Genomic DNA, 18,704 nt, shown 5'->3' with positions numbered 1-18,704 from the left:
CATACAGGAATTAGTAGATCAACAAACACTTCGTAGCTCTGTCCACTGAAAGGGTCTGTAATGATATGCCAGTAACAAATGAGCACTGCTCATATCCCGATCTTTGTTATACCACAGTCAATCAAAAGACAAACAAAAAAATTCAAAACAGAGCTCCTTGGAAAAATAGTTGGTTCCAAGGCCAGAGACAAGCAAACAAAAATGACACTGGAACATCTTGTGGTACCAGAAAGTAAGGAAGCACTTTAAAAAAAAAAAGTGAAAGTATCATCAAAAGTGGCAGGGGAGGGAGCTTCAAGGATTTGTTCCCACAATGATGCAAAAATTAATCTGGCAAGAATTGTCAGAATAAAATTTTTCAGAACTCTCTAATCTGTTAAAAAACCTACAACAACCTATAATCAGTGAACTTGAAGATCAGTCCATTGAAATTATTCTGCTTGAGGAGGAGAAGAAAAAAAGAATGAAGAAAAATAAACAAAGCCCACAGGACCTGTGGGAGAAAATAAAGTGGACCGACATGTACATTGCCAGAGCATCACAAGGAGAGAAGACAGAGAAAGAGAGAAGAAGGTATTTGAGGAAATAATGGTTGAAACTTCCCAAATTTGATGAAGGGCATGAACTTACGCATCCAAGAAATTCATCAAATTCCAAGATGGGTAAACGCAAAGAGATCTACACTAAAACACATGATAAACTGTCAAAAGGCAAAGAGAAAATCTTGTAAAAGCAAGAGAGAAGCAATTCATTACACACAATGGATCCTCAATAAGATTAACAGCCTATTTTTCGTTGGAACCATGAAAGCCAGAGGCAGTAAGATGGCATTTATTTATTTTAATCCTCACCCTCGGGCATTCTGTCCATTGCTTTTAAAGAGAGAGGAAGGGAGAGAGAAAGACTGATGCAACAGAAAAGCATCCATTGGTTGCCTCCCATATGTGTCCACACTGGGGACTGGCACCGGGATTAGGAATCACACACATCTAGACTGGGGGTCAAATGCACCCACACCCAGACAGGGGATTGAACCCACAGCCTAGGTATGTGCCTTGATGGGGACTCAAACCAGCAATGCTTCAGCTGCAGGATGACACTCCAACCAACTGAGCCACGCTGGCCACAGCAAGACATTTAAAGTGCTCAAAGTAAAAAAAAAGTACATGAGTCAAGAATTCTGTAAGTGGTAGAAATGAAATCTTAATGATTTGCAACACTATAGATGGAACTAGAGGGTATGACGCTAAGTGAAATTAGTCAGAGAAAGACAAATACCAAATGATTTCACTTATATGTGGAATCTAAAGAATGAACTAAACACACAAAATTGCAACAGACTCATAGATACAAAGAACAGACTGATGGTTGCCATAGGGAAGGAGGGCTGGGGCACAGGGTGAAAAAGCTGAAGGGATTAAGAAGCACAACTAGGTAGTTACTAAACTGTCTCAGGGCTATAAAGCACAGCACAGAGAATATATTCAATAATGTTGTAATAACCATGTATGGTCCAGGTTGGTAATGAAAATATCAGGGAGAACACTGTAAAGTATATGATTGTCTAACCACTATGCTGTACACCTGAAATGAGTACAAAATAATACTGATATAAACTGTAATTGAAAAGTTTTTTTTTAAGGAATTCTACAAGTGGTAAAATTCTCCTTCAAAAATAAGTAGAAACTGGAACATCCCCAAAGAAACAAAAGCTGAAGAAGTTTGCTGCTGGTAGACCTGACTTAAAAGAAATGCTAAGGGCAGTCCTTCAAATTGAAATAAAAAAACACTACACAGTAACTAAAGCCATACAACAAAATGAAGAACACTAGCAAGGCTAACCATTTAGATAAATATAAAAAAAAGCAAGCATTACTGTGTTTTTCTACATGATTTAAAAGACAAATACATAGAACAGTAATTATACTACATTTAGGATGTTAATTGTAATTGCCACAGTAACCACTAAGAAAATAACTAAAGATGTATTATATAGAAAAGGAGATCAAAATGGTACATTACAAGAAAAAATTAAGTACAAAGGAAGATATTATTAGAGGAATTGAGGGACCAGAAAGATGTAAGACAGAGTAAATAAATATCAAAATGACAGAAGACCTTCTTTATCAACAATCACTTTAAGTGTAAATGGATTAAAGTTAAGTGGATTAAACTTACCAATTAAAAGGTAGAGCTTGGAAAAATAAGTTTTTTTGAAATTTTTTAAAATATATTTTATTGATTATGCCACTACAGTTGTCCCATTTCCCCCCTTCATTCCCCTCCACCCTGCACAACCCTCCCTCCATTCCCCCCTTTAGTTCATGTCCAGTGTCATAAGTTCTTTAGCTTCTACATTTCCCATACTATTCTTGCCGTCTCCCTGTCTATTTTCTACCTACCGTCTATGCTACTTATTCTCTGTACCTTCTCCCCCCTTCTACTCCTCCCACTCCCTGTTGCTAACCCTCCATGTGATCTCCATTTCTATGGTTCTGTTCCTGATCTAGCTGTCCTCTTAGTTTGCTTTTGTTTTAGGTGTGGTTGTTAATAACTGTGAGTTTGCTGTCCTTTCACTGTTCATGGTTTTTTTTTATCTTCTTATTCTTAGATAAGTCCCTTTAACATTTCATATAATAAGGGCTTGGTGATGATGAACTCCTTGAACTTGATCTTATCTGAGAAGCACTTTATCTGCCCTTCCATTCTAAATGAAAACTTTGCTGGATAGAGCAATCTTGGATGTAGGTCTTTGGATTTCATGACTTGGAATACTTCTTTCCAGCCTCTTCTTGCCTGTAAGGTCTCTTTTGAGAAATCAGCTGACAGTCTGATGGGAACTCCTTTGTAGGTGACTGTCCCCTTATCTCTTGCTGCTTCTAGAATTCTCTCCTTCATTTTAATCTTGGCTAATATGATGATGATGTGCCTTGGTGTGTTTCTTCTTGGGTCCAGCTTCTTTGGGACTCTCTGAGCTTCCTGGACTTCCCGGAAGTCTATTTCCTTTGCCAGACTGAGGAAGTTCTCCTTTATTATTTGTTCAAATAAGGTTTCCACTTGTGACTGTTCCTCTTCCCCTTCTGGTACCCATGTAATTTGGATGTTGGAACATTTAAAGATGTCCTGGAGGTTCCTAAGCCTCTCCTCATTTTTTTGAATCCTTATTTCTTCATTATTTTCTGGTTGGATGTTTCTTTCTTCCTTCTGGTCCACTCCATTGATTTGAGTCCCAGTTTCCTTTCTACCACTATTGGTTCCCTGTGCATTTTTCTTCATTTCACTAAGTGTAGCCTTCATTTTTTCATCTAATTTGTGACTAAAATCAAACAGTTCTGTGAGCATCCTGATCACCAGTGTTTTGAACTGCGCATCTGATAGGTTTGCTGTCTCTTTGTCACTTAGAAGTATTGGTTCTGGGGCTTTAAGCTGTTCTTCTGCTTGAGCCATAATGTTTTGGTCTGTTTGCACCTGTTACATACAAGGGGCAGAGGCTTAGGTGTTCACCAGGGTGAGTCAATCCAGCTGCTGGGTTGTGACTTGGGGTGGGGTCATTGAGGGAGAAATTGTGTTTTTTTTCTGCTCTCTCTTGGATTTTGGTCCCCTCAGCCACTTCCCACAAGCAAACTGTGTCCTTCTGATGGTGGTTCCCCGGTGGGTGGGCTTGTGTACGTTCTAGGACCCTGTGGGTCCTTCCAGTGAACTCTCCTGTGAGTCTGGGAGCCTCTCCCAGCACCTCAACCCCTGGAAGTTTTTCCATTTGGTGCTTTTAGGCTTTATTTCCTGGCATTGGGGCCCTGCATTTTGCAGTCTGTCTCACTGTCCATTTTTTCACCTGGTTTATCTGCACATGAATGTGTGACCATGGTCATCCAGTCACCTTGCACCCTCACTGGGTCTGCCCATTGCCACCCCATTCCTGGGATCTGCCAACTGCTGCCTGCACGCCTGGGTTGGTTGGATAGCCACCACTTTCTCCTGCTATATGACCCCTCTCCGCCAGCCGCCAACTCTGCCCCCTCTTACCAGTCTGGATGAATGGTTCGTTGTTGTCAGACTATCATACAGTTCAATTTTCTGTCTGTTTTAGTTTCTAAATCTTTATCGTCCTTAAATTTGGTTGTGCGAGGAGGTACAGTATTTCCACCTATGCCTCCATCTTGGCCGGAAGTCTGGATTTTTAAAAGTGATCCAAATATATGCTGTCTGCTAGAGATTCACTTTAGGTCCCAAAACATAAATAAGTTGAAAGTAAAAGGATAAGAAATAAGTTTCCAGGCAAACAGGAACCAAAGGAGAACTGGAGTGGCTATACTAGTGTCAGATGAAATAGAGGATCTGAAAGGGTACAGTGCAGACTTTACAGTTGAAATTGTTACAAGAGATGAAGATGGACATTACACATTGATAAAAGACCCAATTCATCATGAAGATATAGCAATTGAAATATAGCTGCACCAAACAAAGGAGCCTCAAGTATATGGAGAGAAGAATTTGAGAGAACTGAAGGAAGAAACAGATCCACAATAACAGTTGGAGATGTTAATACCCTACTTTGAATAATGACAGTTTCTCAAAAACTTAAACATAAACTTACAATATGATATAGCAATTTGACTTGTAGGAATCAACCCCAGAAAACTGAAAACATATGTCCATACAAAAATTTGTTTTGGGACTGTTCATAATAGCATTGCATATAATAGCCAAAACCCAGAAACAGTGCAGATGTCCACCAACTAGTGAATGGATAAAAAAAAATGAGGTAAAGCCATATAACAGAATACTGTTTTCTACAATAAAAGGAAGAAGCTACCAACTCATGCAACAATATGAACTTCAAAATTATTACCTTGAGTGAGAGAAATCAGACACAAAAGACCATATATGTTGTATTGTTCCATTTATATGAATTTCCAGAAGTGGCAAATCTTTACAGACAGAAATCAGCCCAGTGAAGATATGTCCAGAGACTGATTGCACAGGCACAAGAGAACATTTGGGGCCAAAGAAAACATGCTAAAATGAGATTCTAGTGTTAACTGCACTCTATAAATTTACACTTAGAGTAGATGCATGTTTTGGTATTTAAATTATGCCTCAATAAAGCTGTTTAAAATGACTCATACTTTAATCTAGTGTTGGTAAAATTAAAAGATGTGATGAAAACATGTAGTCTTTCACATTCATTTGTGCACTGAAGATGTAAAACACACAGCTATCTTTCTGCCATAACTTTGGTACCAGCCTTTATAAAGAAGGGGCTGAAATTCATAATATTTTGTCCTCTCCTTTCCCTATGACTGTATATTTCTTTTTCTCAGATTAAATAATACACACTCAATGTCATAAGTTATTCAGAACATGAAGTATTGGGTTGGCAAAAAAAATATGTTTTTTGCTTCTTTTTCTATAAAATGGCTCTAGTAGCACTTCGTTGTCTTTAACTTCATTGGAAACAATTTTGTTAAATTGTATTGTGACAGCTGCCATATCAGTGTGCATTTAAAAAAACTTACCAAAATTGGTGAACTTTTGTATAGCCATTTTAATATTGAAGATAGAAGAAAATAAGTGACATTTTCAGCATATTATGCTTTAGTATTTCAAGAAAGTTAAAAATAGATTTGTGCAGTGTCTGGAGATGGTATTGTGACTGATTGAATCTGTCAAAAGTGGTTTGAGAAGTTTCGTGCTGGAGATTTCTCGTCGGACAATGCTCCACAGTCAGGTAGAGAAGATGAAGTTGGTAGCGATCAAATCAAGACATTAATCGAGAACAATTAGCATTAGACCACACAGGAGAATCTCCTGTGTGATTATGGATTAAAATACTCAAATCAATAAAGTTATTGGTGAAAATGAAAAATGTGCCTTCTATTTTATGGAAAAAACTAAACACACTTTTTGGCCAACCCAATAGAATCTTGTACATCAAGGACCGACATTCTCAGTTCCAACTGTTCACCAGCAACGCTGAAGGGCCTTCAGCTCCAGTAGCCTGTAATTGGTTAATGAACAAAGTGCTGAGATGCTAGTATGTGAAATCGCATTTCTTCACTGGTAAGTGAATTTGGCTTTTCAAAGGAAAACATTTATGCCTGTCTACTTCAGATGATTTATACATAAACTTTCATTGCTAATCCCTGGCTAATGTTCACAAACACAGAACAACTATTAGGAAAATTGGTTTTTTTTAAAAAGAATCCCTCATTCATTCCTAAATTGATGACTATAAGTCATTGGCTTGAAGTCTCAAAGTAACTCATCATTAATCATCATTACACATATATCAATGGATATAGTAAAAGTCTTAGATTTCCCAGTCCTTGCCCAAGATTTTCACATCACTTTCTCAAAGGAAAGGGACCATGTTGAAGTTAACAAATGGTTCTCTTTCACGATAGTTCTATAAACAGAACCTGAGTGAAGCTGAGTTTCCTGTTTATGGCAATTAGTCCAAGTTACACGAACATGCAAGTGAGATTGCTCTGCGGCAAGCACTCTCACTGCTAGCCACAACTCACGTGTGTGTGCTTCTCCATCGGTATCATTCAGGTTAGATACACGTTCCTATGCACACAGCAAATGGTAATTAAGGAACATGTAAAAGATGTGTTGAACTGTCAATGTACAAAATCAAGACCATTAGTTTGCTAGATAAAGTGCATTTCATTCCTTGTGAGTATATAGTATTTGTGACAAGCAAAACAAAACAAAAGACTATATTTTAGACACAGCCTTCCACTTCTTTACAGCCTTAAACTGTACCTTCATTCTATCAACCTTTATTCTTTTTTAGTATTTATTTTTAAAATATATTTTATTGATTATGCTATTACACTTGTCCCATTTTTTTCTTCCCTTTATTCCCCTCTGCCCTGAAACCCTCTCCCACCAGCATTTCCCCAGCTTAGTTCATGTCCATGGGTCAAACATATAAGTCCTTCGGCTTCTCCATTTCCCATACTATTCTTAACCTCCCTCTGTCTATTTTATACCTACCATTTATGCTTCCTATTCCCTATACCTTTTCCCCCATTGCACCCTCCTCCTCCCTGCTGATAACCCTCCATGTGGTCTCCATTTCTGTGAATCTGTTCCTGTTCTAGTTGTTTGCTTAGGTTTTTTTTTAGGCTTGGTTGTTGATAGTTGTGAGTTTGTTATATTTTACTGTTCATATTTTTTATCATTTTCTTTTTCTCAGATAAGTCCCTTTAACATTTTGTATAATAAGGGCTTGGTGATGATGAACTCTTTTAATTTTACCTTATCTGGGAAGCACTTTATCTGCCGCTCCATTCTAAATGATGGCTTTGCTAGATAGAGTAATCTTAGATGTAGGTCCTTGCCTTTCATGACTTTGAATACTTCTGTCCAGCCCCCTCTTACCCACAGGGTTTCTTTTGAGAAATCAGCTGATAATTTTATGGGAACTCCTTGGTAAATAAAACTGTCTTCTTTTCTCTTACTGCTTTTAAGCTTCTCTCCTTATCTTTAATCTTGGGTAATTATGATGTGCCTTGGTGTGTGCTTCCTTAGGTCCCACTTCTTTGGGACTCTGAGCTTCCTGGACTTCCTGAAAATCTATTTCCTTTGCCAGTTTGGGGAAGTTTCCACCATTATTTTTCCCCATTATTTGTTCAAATAAGTTTTTAATTTCTTGCTCTTCCTCTTCTCCTTCTGGCCACCCCTATGCTTTAGATGTTGGAATGTTTAAAGTTGTCCTGGAACTTTATAAGCCTCTCCTCATTTTTTTTTAAGTTCTTCTGTCTTCATTCTACTACTGTTTAACATTTATTTCTACCTTCTGGTCCAAACCATTGGTCTGAGTACTGGTTTCCTTCCCTTCACTGTTGGTTCCCATTATATTTTCCTTTATTTCACTTTGGGTAGCCTTCACTTCTTCCTCTATTTTGTGACCATACTCAACCATTTCTGTGAGCATCCTGGTTACCAATGTTTTGAACCTTGCATCTGATAGGTTGGCTATCTCTTCGCCACTTAATTGTATTTTTCCTGGATCTTTGATCTGTTCTTTCATTTGGGCCACACTTTTTTCATCTCAGTGCACCTGTTACATAGCACCTTATGTATTCACCAGTGCAGGGCAACCGACTTCTCTAGATTATGGCACTGTATATGGAGGAGGGGTCTGAGAGGGAGCAATGCCTCTTGCTCAGTTCTCGGCTGGCTTTTAGTCACTTCTCCCACTACCCACAAGCAAATTGAGCCCTTCTGGTTCTGATTCCCAGGTAAGTGGGTTTATGTGCATTCTAGGACCCTGTGGGTCTCTCCTGTGAAGCTGGGAGTTTCTCCTGTTGCCTCAGCCTCCAGAGGTTCTTTCAGTCAGAGGTTTTGAGGCTTTATTTTCCCATGCTGGAGCCCTGGGTTGTGTGGTCTGTTTTGCTCCCCAGTTGTTCCTCCTGGCTTACCCACATGCAAATGTGGGACCATCCAGTCCTCCAGTCACCACCTTGCCACCAGTCCTCTCCAGCCCAGCTGCCCATCTCCACCCCTCCTACTAGCCTGGATCAATGTTTCTTCTTTAATTACTTGGTTGTCAGACTTCCATACAGTTCAATTTTCTGACAGTTCTGGTTATATTTTGTTTTTAAATTTGTTCTTGTACTTCTTTTGGTTGTGTGAGGAGGCAAAAGTATATCTACCTATACATCCATGTTGGCTGGAAGTCTTCTATTCTGCCATCCTTTCATTCAATATTTTCTGAGCACCTATATTGGTCCAGGCTTTATGCTAAGCACTGGAGATACAGATGTAAACCAGACTGACAGGGTCCTTGAATCAGAGAGCTCTCAAATGCCAAAAACTTAATGTCTGAGCAGTAACAGGCATATATAATCTTATTTCATGAATATTAAATCCAGGGAAACCACAGAAAATATTTTTCACAAAACAAACAATATTCAGACTTTTAAAATAGCATGCCTGTCGACACGTTACCTTTTAAGTATCAGCATTGTTAGAGTACAGACCATAAACTACGGTTTTATTGTAAGATGTGATTTTATTCATTTTTTAATATTTTTTGCAAAATCTTTCTGACCTGAAATTCTCAAGCCTGACTGGCCCCAAAGACTTATTTTTAGGAAGTTCAAAGAAATAGAATTATTTTAGTTAACTCTTCTTCATTTCCCATCTTGAGCAGCCTCATGACTACCATCACTCAGGCACAACCAATTGAATAATCATAATTTCTCTTCCCTTTTCCCACCCATCACCCACCACCCTGCACTTCTCTGAAAGGCAGGTCTGTATAAGCAGCTGCCAAAACTGGTTATCACAGTGTCTAATAGTCTGGCCTCTGGAACTTGGCTTGCCCTTCTGGTCTCTGACACACTTCTCATTACACGAGAACCTCTCACACCAACCGTTTGGTGTCTCTTCCCAAGCCCTCATCTCTGAAAGCAAAAAGCACTATTCAGCAGAGCTCTTGTTCACCTCTCATTTTCAGGGAAGCACAAAACTTAATTCCTGTTGGCCCTCTTTTTCTACAAGATACACCCTGGCCTAGACACAGTCACTTCCTACTCTATCTAGGACTTTGAACCCAGTTTTAATGACCTATTCTGGAAATTCAATCAGGAACAGGAAACATGACTTTTCTGGACCTCCAAAAACAATAGTATCAAACTATGAACACAATAAAAATACCAGTTGGGGGGAAAGAGATGGCTCATTCCTAGGCAGACCTGGAGGAGAGGAGTTGGTTGAAATTTTCTTCAATTTCTTCCTTCTCCTTGCCTCTACTCTCCCCATAATTAGAACAATTCCCTCCAAAGTTGAGTGTGCCAGGTAATCCAGTGGGTGCAAGAAGTGAATATTGAGTTCTCTTTACACTTATCTTACTGATAAATAAGAAATTTAATGTTACTAATATTTAATATACAGGTTGCTTAGGGATCTTCACTCAGTCCACAAGTCGGCTGATCACAAGTCACCAATGGGATGAATGTCTGTCTGAGGGAAGAGGATGGGTTCCACCACACTATCATCTAACCATGATGCTCGAAGCTTACATGTGCCCAGTTAAGCATACATGGGGATTCTAGTCTTCTGAATAGAATGGTTACCATCTTGTACTGAAATGAGGAGTGACCAAGAAAGTCTTTTGACTACACATGCTGGCTATCTCATAGTAAATTACTTAAAGACCTTTTAAATTTAAAGATGATGCTCGTTTCACAAAAATTCTAAATTTGGACTTCCGCCAAGATGGAGGCATAGGTGGAAACGCTGTTCCTTCTCTCACAACCAAGTTTAGAGACAATTAAATATTAGCAACAGAAAACACAGCCAGAACACAGAAAATTGAACTTTTTGGAAGTCTGATAACAACAAATTCTTCAGCCTGACCGGTAAGAGGGGCGAAACCAGCAGTCGGAGCGGGGTTGCACAGGAGAACTCGGTCAGACAAACTCGGGCGCACGGAACCCAGGCGCGGGGTTGGACCTGGTGAGCGACTCAGCGAGCGACCGCGGGGAAACAGCGGGGGAGCAGGGCTGCGGGTTGACTGTGGTCGCGCTTTCCTGCGCGGATAGACGAGCAAGGGAGTGGGTGGTGAGACTAAGGGACTGAGCGGGCCCGAAGCTAGCGGCAGCACAGGACGCCGCCATTTCCCTGCTCTGACCCCACCTCCACGTACAGCGTCATAACTCAGCGACCTGAGTGACCCCGCCCTGGTGAACCACCTAAGGCTGTGGTCCTCACCCAGCTGCGAGAAACAGCAGAGGGGGTCGCCATTTCCCCGCTCTGACCACGCCCCCACATACAGCTTCACAACCCAGCGACCTGGGAGTCCAAGGCGCCGCTTCTCACACTTAAAGAGCACGAACAGACCAAAAATGGCGCAAGAAGATCTCAACGCCCCAGAGCCCATAGATCTAAGCGATGAAGAAATAGCAAAACTCTCAGACGCACAGTTTAAAACACTGGTCATCAGGATCCTCACAGAACTGGTCGATTATAGCCACAAATTAGACAAACATATGAAGGCGAAACTAATTGAAATGAAGGGAAATGCACAGGAACCAATAGTGATGAAAAGGAAACTGGGACTCAGATTAATGGATTGGACCAGAAGAAAGCAAATAATGGCCAAACAGAAAAGAGTGAAGAAGCAAGAATTCAAAAAAATTAGGAGAGTCTTAGGAACCTCCAGGACATCTTTAAACGCTCCAACATTTGAATTATAGGGGTACCAGAAGGGGGAAAGGAACAGCCACCAGAGGAAATCTTATTTGAACAAATAATAAAGGAGAATTTCCCCAATCTGGCAAAGGAAATAGGCTTCCAGGAAATCCAGGAAGCTCAGAGAGTCCCAAAGAAGTTGGACCCAAGAAGAAACACACCAAGGCACATCATCATTACATTAGCCAAGATTAAAATGAAGGAGAGAATCCTAGAAGCAGCAAGAGCTAAGGGGACAGTCACCTACAAAGGAGTTCCCATCAGACTGTCAGGTGGATTTCTCAAAAGAGACCTTACAGGCAAGAAGGGGCTGGAAAGAGGTATTCCAAGTCATGAAATCCAAAGACCTACAACCAAGATTGCTCTATCCAGCAAAACTTTCATTTAGAATAGAAGGACAGATAAAGTGCTTCTCAGATAAGATCAAATTCAAGGAGTTCATCATACCAAGCCATTATTATATGAAATGTTAAAGGGACTTATCTAAGAAAAAGAAGTTAAAAAAACATGAACAGTGAAAGGACAGCAAACTCACAGTTATTAACAACCACACCTAAAACAAAAGCAAAATAAAAGGACAGCTAGATCAGGAGCAGAAACATAGAAATGAAGATCTCAAGGAGGGTTAGCAATAGGGGAGTGGGAGGAGGAGAAGGGGAGAGAAGGTACAGAAAATAAGTAGCATAAACAGTAGATAGAAAATTGATGGGGGGGCAAGAATAGTATGGGAAATATAGAATCTAAAGAACTTGAGACACATGGTCATAAACTAAAGGGGGGTAATGGTGGGGACAGGGGGTAGGGTGGAGGGGAATGAAGGGGGGAATAGAACAACTGTAATGGCATAATCAATAAAAAAAGAAATTAAAAAAAATTCTAAATGTGCTGGCTTTTTCTGGGATGACAAATTGCTGCCAGTAATATACTACCTGTTATATCTACAAAACAATAGAGGCACTTGTTCTGTTCTGTCAAAATTCAAAGTTGTTTTAACCATGTATAAAAAAGTAAATACTGTTCTTAAAAAATGTATGCTTTGGAAAGAGCAATTTTGAAAAATATATGTTTGGAAATGTTTCATCTTCTATTGCTAAAAATATGGGCATATTACTCCAAAAGTTCTGATAGTTACACATTTTTAAAACATAGAAATGGAATTTTATAGCACATTCTAATATTTTCCAAAAGAGGATTTGCAGTGTGTTTTGAATCTATTGTTTGAAACATTAAAATACAACATCTTCCTACCAGGAAGTACTGAATGCCACTTGAAAGGCAAACATTTACTGGCCAAGTTTCTACTTTAAAAGATTTTAGAATAATTGAAGGATGGGGCAGCAAAATGAGTACCATGATTTAGTGAAGTCAGATAGCATGAGACTGTGCAGTCACACAGGGTCCCACTCTTAGAATGTCCCCTCTCTTAGTTTAATGCTCCATCACCATCTCGAAAGTCTTAATTTTTTAACAAGAGGTTTCACATTTTCATTCTACACCTGACTTCATAAACTATGTAGTTGGTTCTGGCACTCAGTCAGGGCAATTCTTCCATTTGAATCTACATATTTTTCAAGATATCTTTTCAGCTGTGACAATCACTAAATTCTAGTATTACTATAAAACCACTTTGAATTGTTTCATAAATGCTAAACTAAACACATCAAAAATATTTACTGACATTATTACTTTTGTATATTTGTATATTTATAGTTATACACAGTCACAGGTAATATATTCAGAGAAAGCAAAATTATTTTGGTCTTTTAATAAGTAAAATGAAAAGTGCTTTCATCGTTATCTCCCTTTTACATTTCTATATTTGTATGTTTAAAGTACACACAATATATTAATAAAGTAACACATGCATGCAATTTATAAATAAATAAACATGCATCGGCACAGCATGTTCAACAACCTGTCATTTATGCAAGTGCATAGTCAAAAGAGTTTCTAAAACTCTCGGTGATTATCTTCCACTTTTGGAGCCAAGCTCCAAAATGACTCCCCCTTCCGGCAACCCTTTCCTAGTTCTCAGCAATAATTCCGAGCAGCTGAGGAGAGCAGTTACAGCTCCGTGTAAAGCGCCTTTAGGAGTCAGGCCTGGGTTCGAATCCAGCTGCCCTGCGTTAAGACTCAGGCGCGTTTCTTAACCTGCGCACCCGATCCAGGTCCCAGCGCTGTCTGTCGTTAGGATCTCGTGTAAAGACCTGGCACACCGTCATTCACATGCTCATTAAGCACCACAAACTCCATCCTTTACACCTGGCGTTAGCGGCGAGCGCCCCGTTGGTCTCTGAGCGCCCATCTATTTCGAGTCTAATTTGGTCCAATGACTCAGGGTGGTGGCAGTTCAGGCAGGGGGGTGAAGAGCATCTTTTCATTGACATCAGAGTGATACTACTGATAAAACCTAAAAGTTCTCTCTTAAAATACACCGCGCAAGCTAACTGCGACCAGCTTCTCGGAAGGAAGCAGGGGAGACGAAGTGCCTTGAAGGAGGGACGCCAGGAAAAGCCTGGGAACTCACGCGGGGCCCGGCCCGTAGCCTCGAGGCTGACGGTCCAAGTCCCACCTGGACCGCGGTTCCCCGCATCCCTGGAGCGCAGCTTCGGGCTTTCTCCCCAGCTCGCCCACACCTGACCTCGGCCTCAGCACCTGGCGCGCGTTACGCATCCCCACCGCGGGCCGCCCGAGGGCAAGGGCCGGGCTCCCACAGGATCGCTCGCGGGACCCCGCGCGCACGTCCCGGGGTCGCCAGCCCGCGCGGGAGTCGACGGAGCCCTTCCCGGCCGCCTGGGTTCGCTAGCGCGGGCGGGGAAAGGGCCCGACTCCTTCGCCCCTCGTGGCTGACCCGCGCGGGGAGGGAGCCCGTGCCGGTTCCCCGCCGCCCCTCACCCTCTCCCCGGACTTCACCTGGATAGTGTGGCCTCTGCCCGGGGCGATGGGCCCCCCCACCAACTTGCAGTAGAGTTCGGGCCGGGGCCGCGTGCCCCCGGGCTCTGGCTCCCCGCAGGTGGCGGTGGCCCAAATCCTCGCCGCCTGGGCCAGGTTGAAGTAGGGCGGGTGCAGGCTGAGCCCGGCCGCGGCCGGGAGTCCCCGAGCGGCCGCGCACACGGCGGGCAGCAGGAGCAGCAGCTGCGGGACCGGCCGCGGTACCCAGCCCCGGGCGCTCGCGGCCGCAGCCATCCCGCTGCGCACGGCCCCGGCTCTCGGGTGCCCGCGGAGGGGCCGCGGCGGGGCAGGGCTCTGCGGGCCAGACAGCACAGTTCTCCGCGGACTCGCGGGCGCAGCCCTGGAGCCCGCGGCGCGGGGGCAGCCTGTCTCCTGTGGAATGTGCAGCGGCGGGAACGGGCACCGCCGGATCAGGAACTGACAGCGCCCAGCCTCGGGCCAGCAGACGGCGTCGCCGCCAGCGCTCTGCGCGCTGCGAACTTCGCGGGCGGGGAAGGCGAAAGGCGTTCCCGGGCTCCCACCCTGTTGGCTCAAGCCGGGCCCCGGACAGCCCCAACTTCCCAAAACGGAATCAGGTATTTCTCCTCTCAAGGTACTCACGGTCTCAGGCCAGCAAGAAAAGCCAGCTCCGAACCTCTGACAAGGGAGAAGGAGGCTTGAGGCGAGTTTGAATGAGACAACAGGGAAGGGGGCCACTGCCTGCAGAACTTAAAAACACTGCGATTTCCCACACAAGCCTCAACTGACCGAAGACAAGTCCTGTCGATTCTCAAACACCATGCCCCTGTGGCCCTGCAGCCAGATACCGAGTGTGGGAGCAAAGGAGCTCACAGGGAATTGTGAGCAGCAAAAGGAACACATTTAAGAGACAGCCAATAATGGAAGCTGTAGTTCACCAAACTGGACAGGCGCTCCGGAGGAAATCCTTTTAGATGCCCAATCTGCTAAATTTCACAGATAAACTGGGAGATGTTGAGTGAAGGTGACCTCAGGGTACAGGACACTGCCATAGGGGCTGGGGCGTGGTCTCCGAGGTAGGAGCACCTCGCCGAAACACAGCCCACACAGGCAGGCCTTGTTCGGAGAAAGCCGTCGAGGGAGTCTTGGCTGTGGGCTGTAGGGGCAGAAGTGCCCCCGAGGGAGCAGGACTGGAGGTGTGAAGCAAGGGGCGAAACACCGAAGGGGAAGCTACACAGACTGATACATTGACGGCCTAAGAGATCAAAGCGCTTAAATCAAAAAGCACCTTAACTAAACAAAAGTGGAAAACAGATGACAGAGGTAACTTAGAGCATTAAAAGACGTAGGATTAACGACTTTAATATATAAACTGCTTTTACAAAACTATTAGAAAAAGCTGAACATTCATGACTAAGAAACCTAACACAATTCATAGAAAATACGTTTTAAGGTAATAAACATATGAAAAAGTATTTGACCTTTCTGGAAATTGAAATGCAAGCAAAGCACCAATGAGACTCATCTCTTGCCTTTCAAACTACCAAGGAGGTATTTAAATAGAAACTAAAGTTGAAGAGAAGTCAGTGAATCAGGCATCACACCCTTGGTAGCAGTGAAAACCTTTAACCTTTCTGGAAGGCAGTTTTTGCAGAGCTTACCAAATGACTGCAATGCACATCTGCTTGGCCCTAATGATTCCACTTCAGAGATTTATATATCATACAGGAAATAATTCAGGAAGTATGCAAAGAGTTAATGGCAAGTAGTTATCAGAGCTATTTATAACTTTTTTAAGTTTAAAAAAATCTAAATGTCCAACAACAAAGAGGTAATCAAATATAAATTGTGGTATATTGACATAGAGAAATATTATGAAGTCATTAAAATGATCTTATAGAAGTATATACTTCTGTAGAAGTATATAGAAGTATATAGAAAGTATATACTTCTATACCATCATATAAGTATATACAGAAATTATACACTTCCGTAAGTGTTCACGATATTTTAACATAAAAGGATATAAAGTCATATATATACAAAAATTAATTGTGTTTCTAAAAACTAGCAATAAATAATCCAAAAATTAAGAATAATTCTATTTAGAACAGAATAAAAAAGAACAAAATTCTTTAAAATAAATTTAACAAAACAAGTGCAAGACTTGTATAATGAAAGCTATAGAACATCTTCAAAAGTAATTAAAGAAAGATTAAAACAAGTGGAAATACATGCTATGTTCATGGATTGGGAGATAATAGCTTAAATGGCAATATTCCCAAAAGCAACCTACATGTTCAACACAACTCTTATGAAATTTTTTTCCAGAAATTGATAAGCTGATTCTAAAATTTATGCAGAACTGCAGAGGACCCAGAATAGCCAAAACAATCCTAAAATAAAAAGAACAAGGTGAATCTTCTGATTCACACTTTCTGATTTCAAAACTTAATACAAACTCACAGTAATCAAGACATGGTACTGACATAAGAATAAACATATAGATCACTGGAATAGTATTGGGAGTCCATAAATAACCCCTTACATCAATGGTCACTTCCTTTTTACCACTTTGAATATTGCCACGAAATGATGCTGGGATGACTGGCTATCCACATACAAAAGAATCAAGCTGGATGCCTACCTCACGCCATATACAAAAATTAACTCACAGTGTATTAAAGATCTAAATGTAACCACTAACACTATGAAACTCAGTTAAAAACGTAGCAGTAAATCTTTCTGTTCTTGATTTGGCAGGATTCTCTTACATATGAAATCAAAGGCATACAAAAGAAAAAAATTAATTGAACCTCATTAAATTTAAAAACTTTTATGCTTCAAAGAACACCATAAAAAATGAAAAGACAACCCAAAGAATGGAAGAAAATATTTGTAAATCATGTACTGATAAGAGACTCAAATCCAGATCTAACTCAATCATAAAAGATAATTAAATGATGCACAAGGAATTTTAATAGACATTTCTTCAAAAGAGTTATAAAAGTGGCCAATCAGCACATAGAAAGATAGTCAACATCATTAGTCATTAGGAAAATGCAAATCAACACCACAATGAGATGTCACTTCACACTGATTTTAGGATGACTGTAATCTAAAGGATAATAAGTGTCAATGAGGATGTGGAGGAACTGGAACCTTTATACATTGTTGGTGGAAATGAACATAATGGGAAGACCCTTTGGGAAACAATTCAGTTCTCAAAAACTTAAATATAATGTTACCATGTCTTCTTCAATAAACGCCTCTATTTTTCATATTACATGGCTGGATACCTTCTGGACAGACCTCATCTATATTAAATATAAAAAGTATATGTGAATATGTGTATGAGCGTGTGCATGCACAAGTACAGTGTGTGTGTGTGTGTGTGTGTGTGTGTATGTGTGTGTGTGTGTGGAAGCAGACTCAGGAGATTTTGAAAGCTACCCAATAGGATGGTCAAGAGTGGATGCATGGGATGGTGAGAAGAGCATTTTGTTTATTTTCTTTTTGCTTGTCTGTATATTTTTAACTTTTCCAATAATGAAACTACATTGCTTTACCCTAATAGAAACTTTTGTACTTGAATAAATCGACTGAATGAACACCCAGGACTAACCTGGAATAGTCCTCCTGCCTGAAGTAGTATGCTCCTATCTAATTTGACAAAAGAAGATTGTGAGAAAACAAAAAGGATAGATTTATATGTTTTTTATAAAATCCTTCCAGATACAAGATTATTTGAAGGAAAATATTCAACAAAGGGCTAAGATTTCAAAATTATTTTATTAATATGCAAATGTGAAAGCAAAGTCTAAATTAAAGAAACTATTCTGTACCTAGCCAGTAGCTTTTCCACGATATCAGACCATTTTCCTGAGTGTCCTGATATCAGAATTCTCAGCAGCAGAACCAACCACCTGTGGATTCAAATCAAAGAATCTTCCTCAAAGAACTTTTATTTTGCTCCAGAAGCAACAATTAGCAGCATGACATACAAATTTACTATCTTGTAAATGACCATATTTTTCTTTGATATATTTTATTACATTCCATAGTGAGAAAATGTGTGATATTACTGACTCACATAGTCATTGCAATTTAAAAGCTAACTTTGTGATGTCAAGGTGAGATAAGTGTGTTTGCTCATGGAGAGTGGCTTTAAAGATGATCAAATAAAAGCCAACTATGTAAAGTTAATATGTGCTAGTAAAGTTCTTTCTCTAAAGATTATGTATCCAAAACAAACATCCTGGGATTACCTACCAGCCACAATCCTAGATATCAGAGATATAATGAAAATAATGATACTTTGCTTGGGGGCAGGGAGAAATGCCTCTCTTAAGTTTAAACAAAGAAATGTATGAGCAGGTGCTTTTAAACATTAAAACAGCAAATGTAATGCACACTTGTATTTTAAAGGCAATATGGGCTGTTGTGTCTTCGTGGGGAAAGATGATGCTTAGAGAAATAAATGACCTGTGCTTGTTTTAAGAAAAATAGGAATAATTAAGGACCCAGGACTTTGGACATTCTCCTAGAAAGACTGTACAGGATAGAGGGAAAAGCTACCCCTGGGT

At 40.8% G+C, this 18,704-nt stretch overlaps 1 protein-coding gene across 1 annotated transcript in view; it reads right to left on the bottom strand.

The window, feature by feature from the left end:
* Positions 1-14,555, bottom strand: part of LAMA3 (laminin subunit alpha 3) — a 256,015-nt gene extending 241,460 nt beyond the window's left edge. Inside the window, exon 1 of the mRNA XM_037134081.2 lies at positions 14,122-14,555. Within this exon, the coding sequence (XP_036989976.2) occupies positions 14,122-14,394 (273 nt within the window). The 5' untranslated portion in view covers positions 14,395-14,555. The remainder of the gene's footprint in view (positions 1-14,121) is intronic.
* Between the last annotated feature and the right edge of the window lie 4,149 nt (positions 14,556-18,704).

Source organism: Artibeus jamaicensis, unplaced genomic scaffold (genome assembly GCF_021234435.1).
Source record: "Artibeus jamaicensis isolate MK-2021 breed Jamaican fruit bat unplaced genomic scaffold, CSHL_Jam_final contig_354, whole genome shotgun sequence".
NCBI classification, from domain to species: Eukaryota; Metazoa; Chordata; class Mammalia; order Chiroptera; family Phyllostomidae; genus Artibeus; species Artibeus jamaicensis.
The sequence above is the reverse complement of the archived record's forward strand: the minus strand, read 5'-3'. Positions and strand labels throughout refer to the sequence as shown.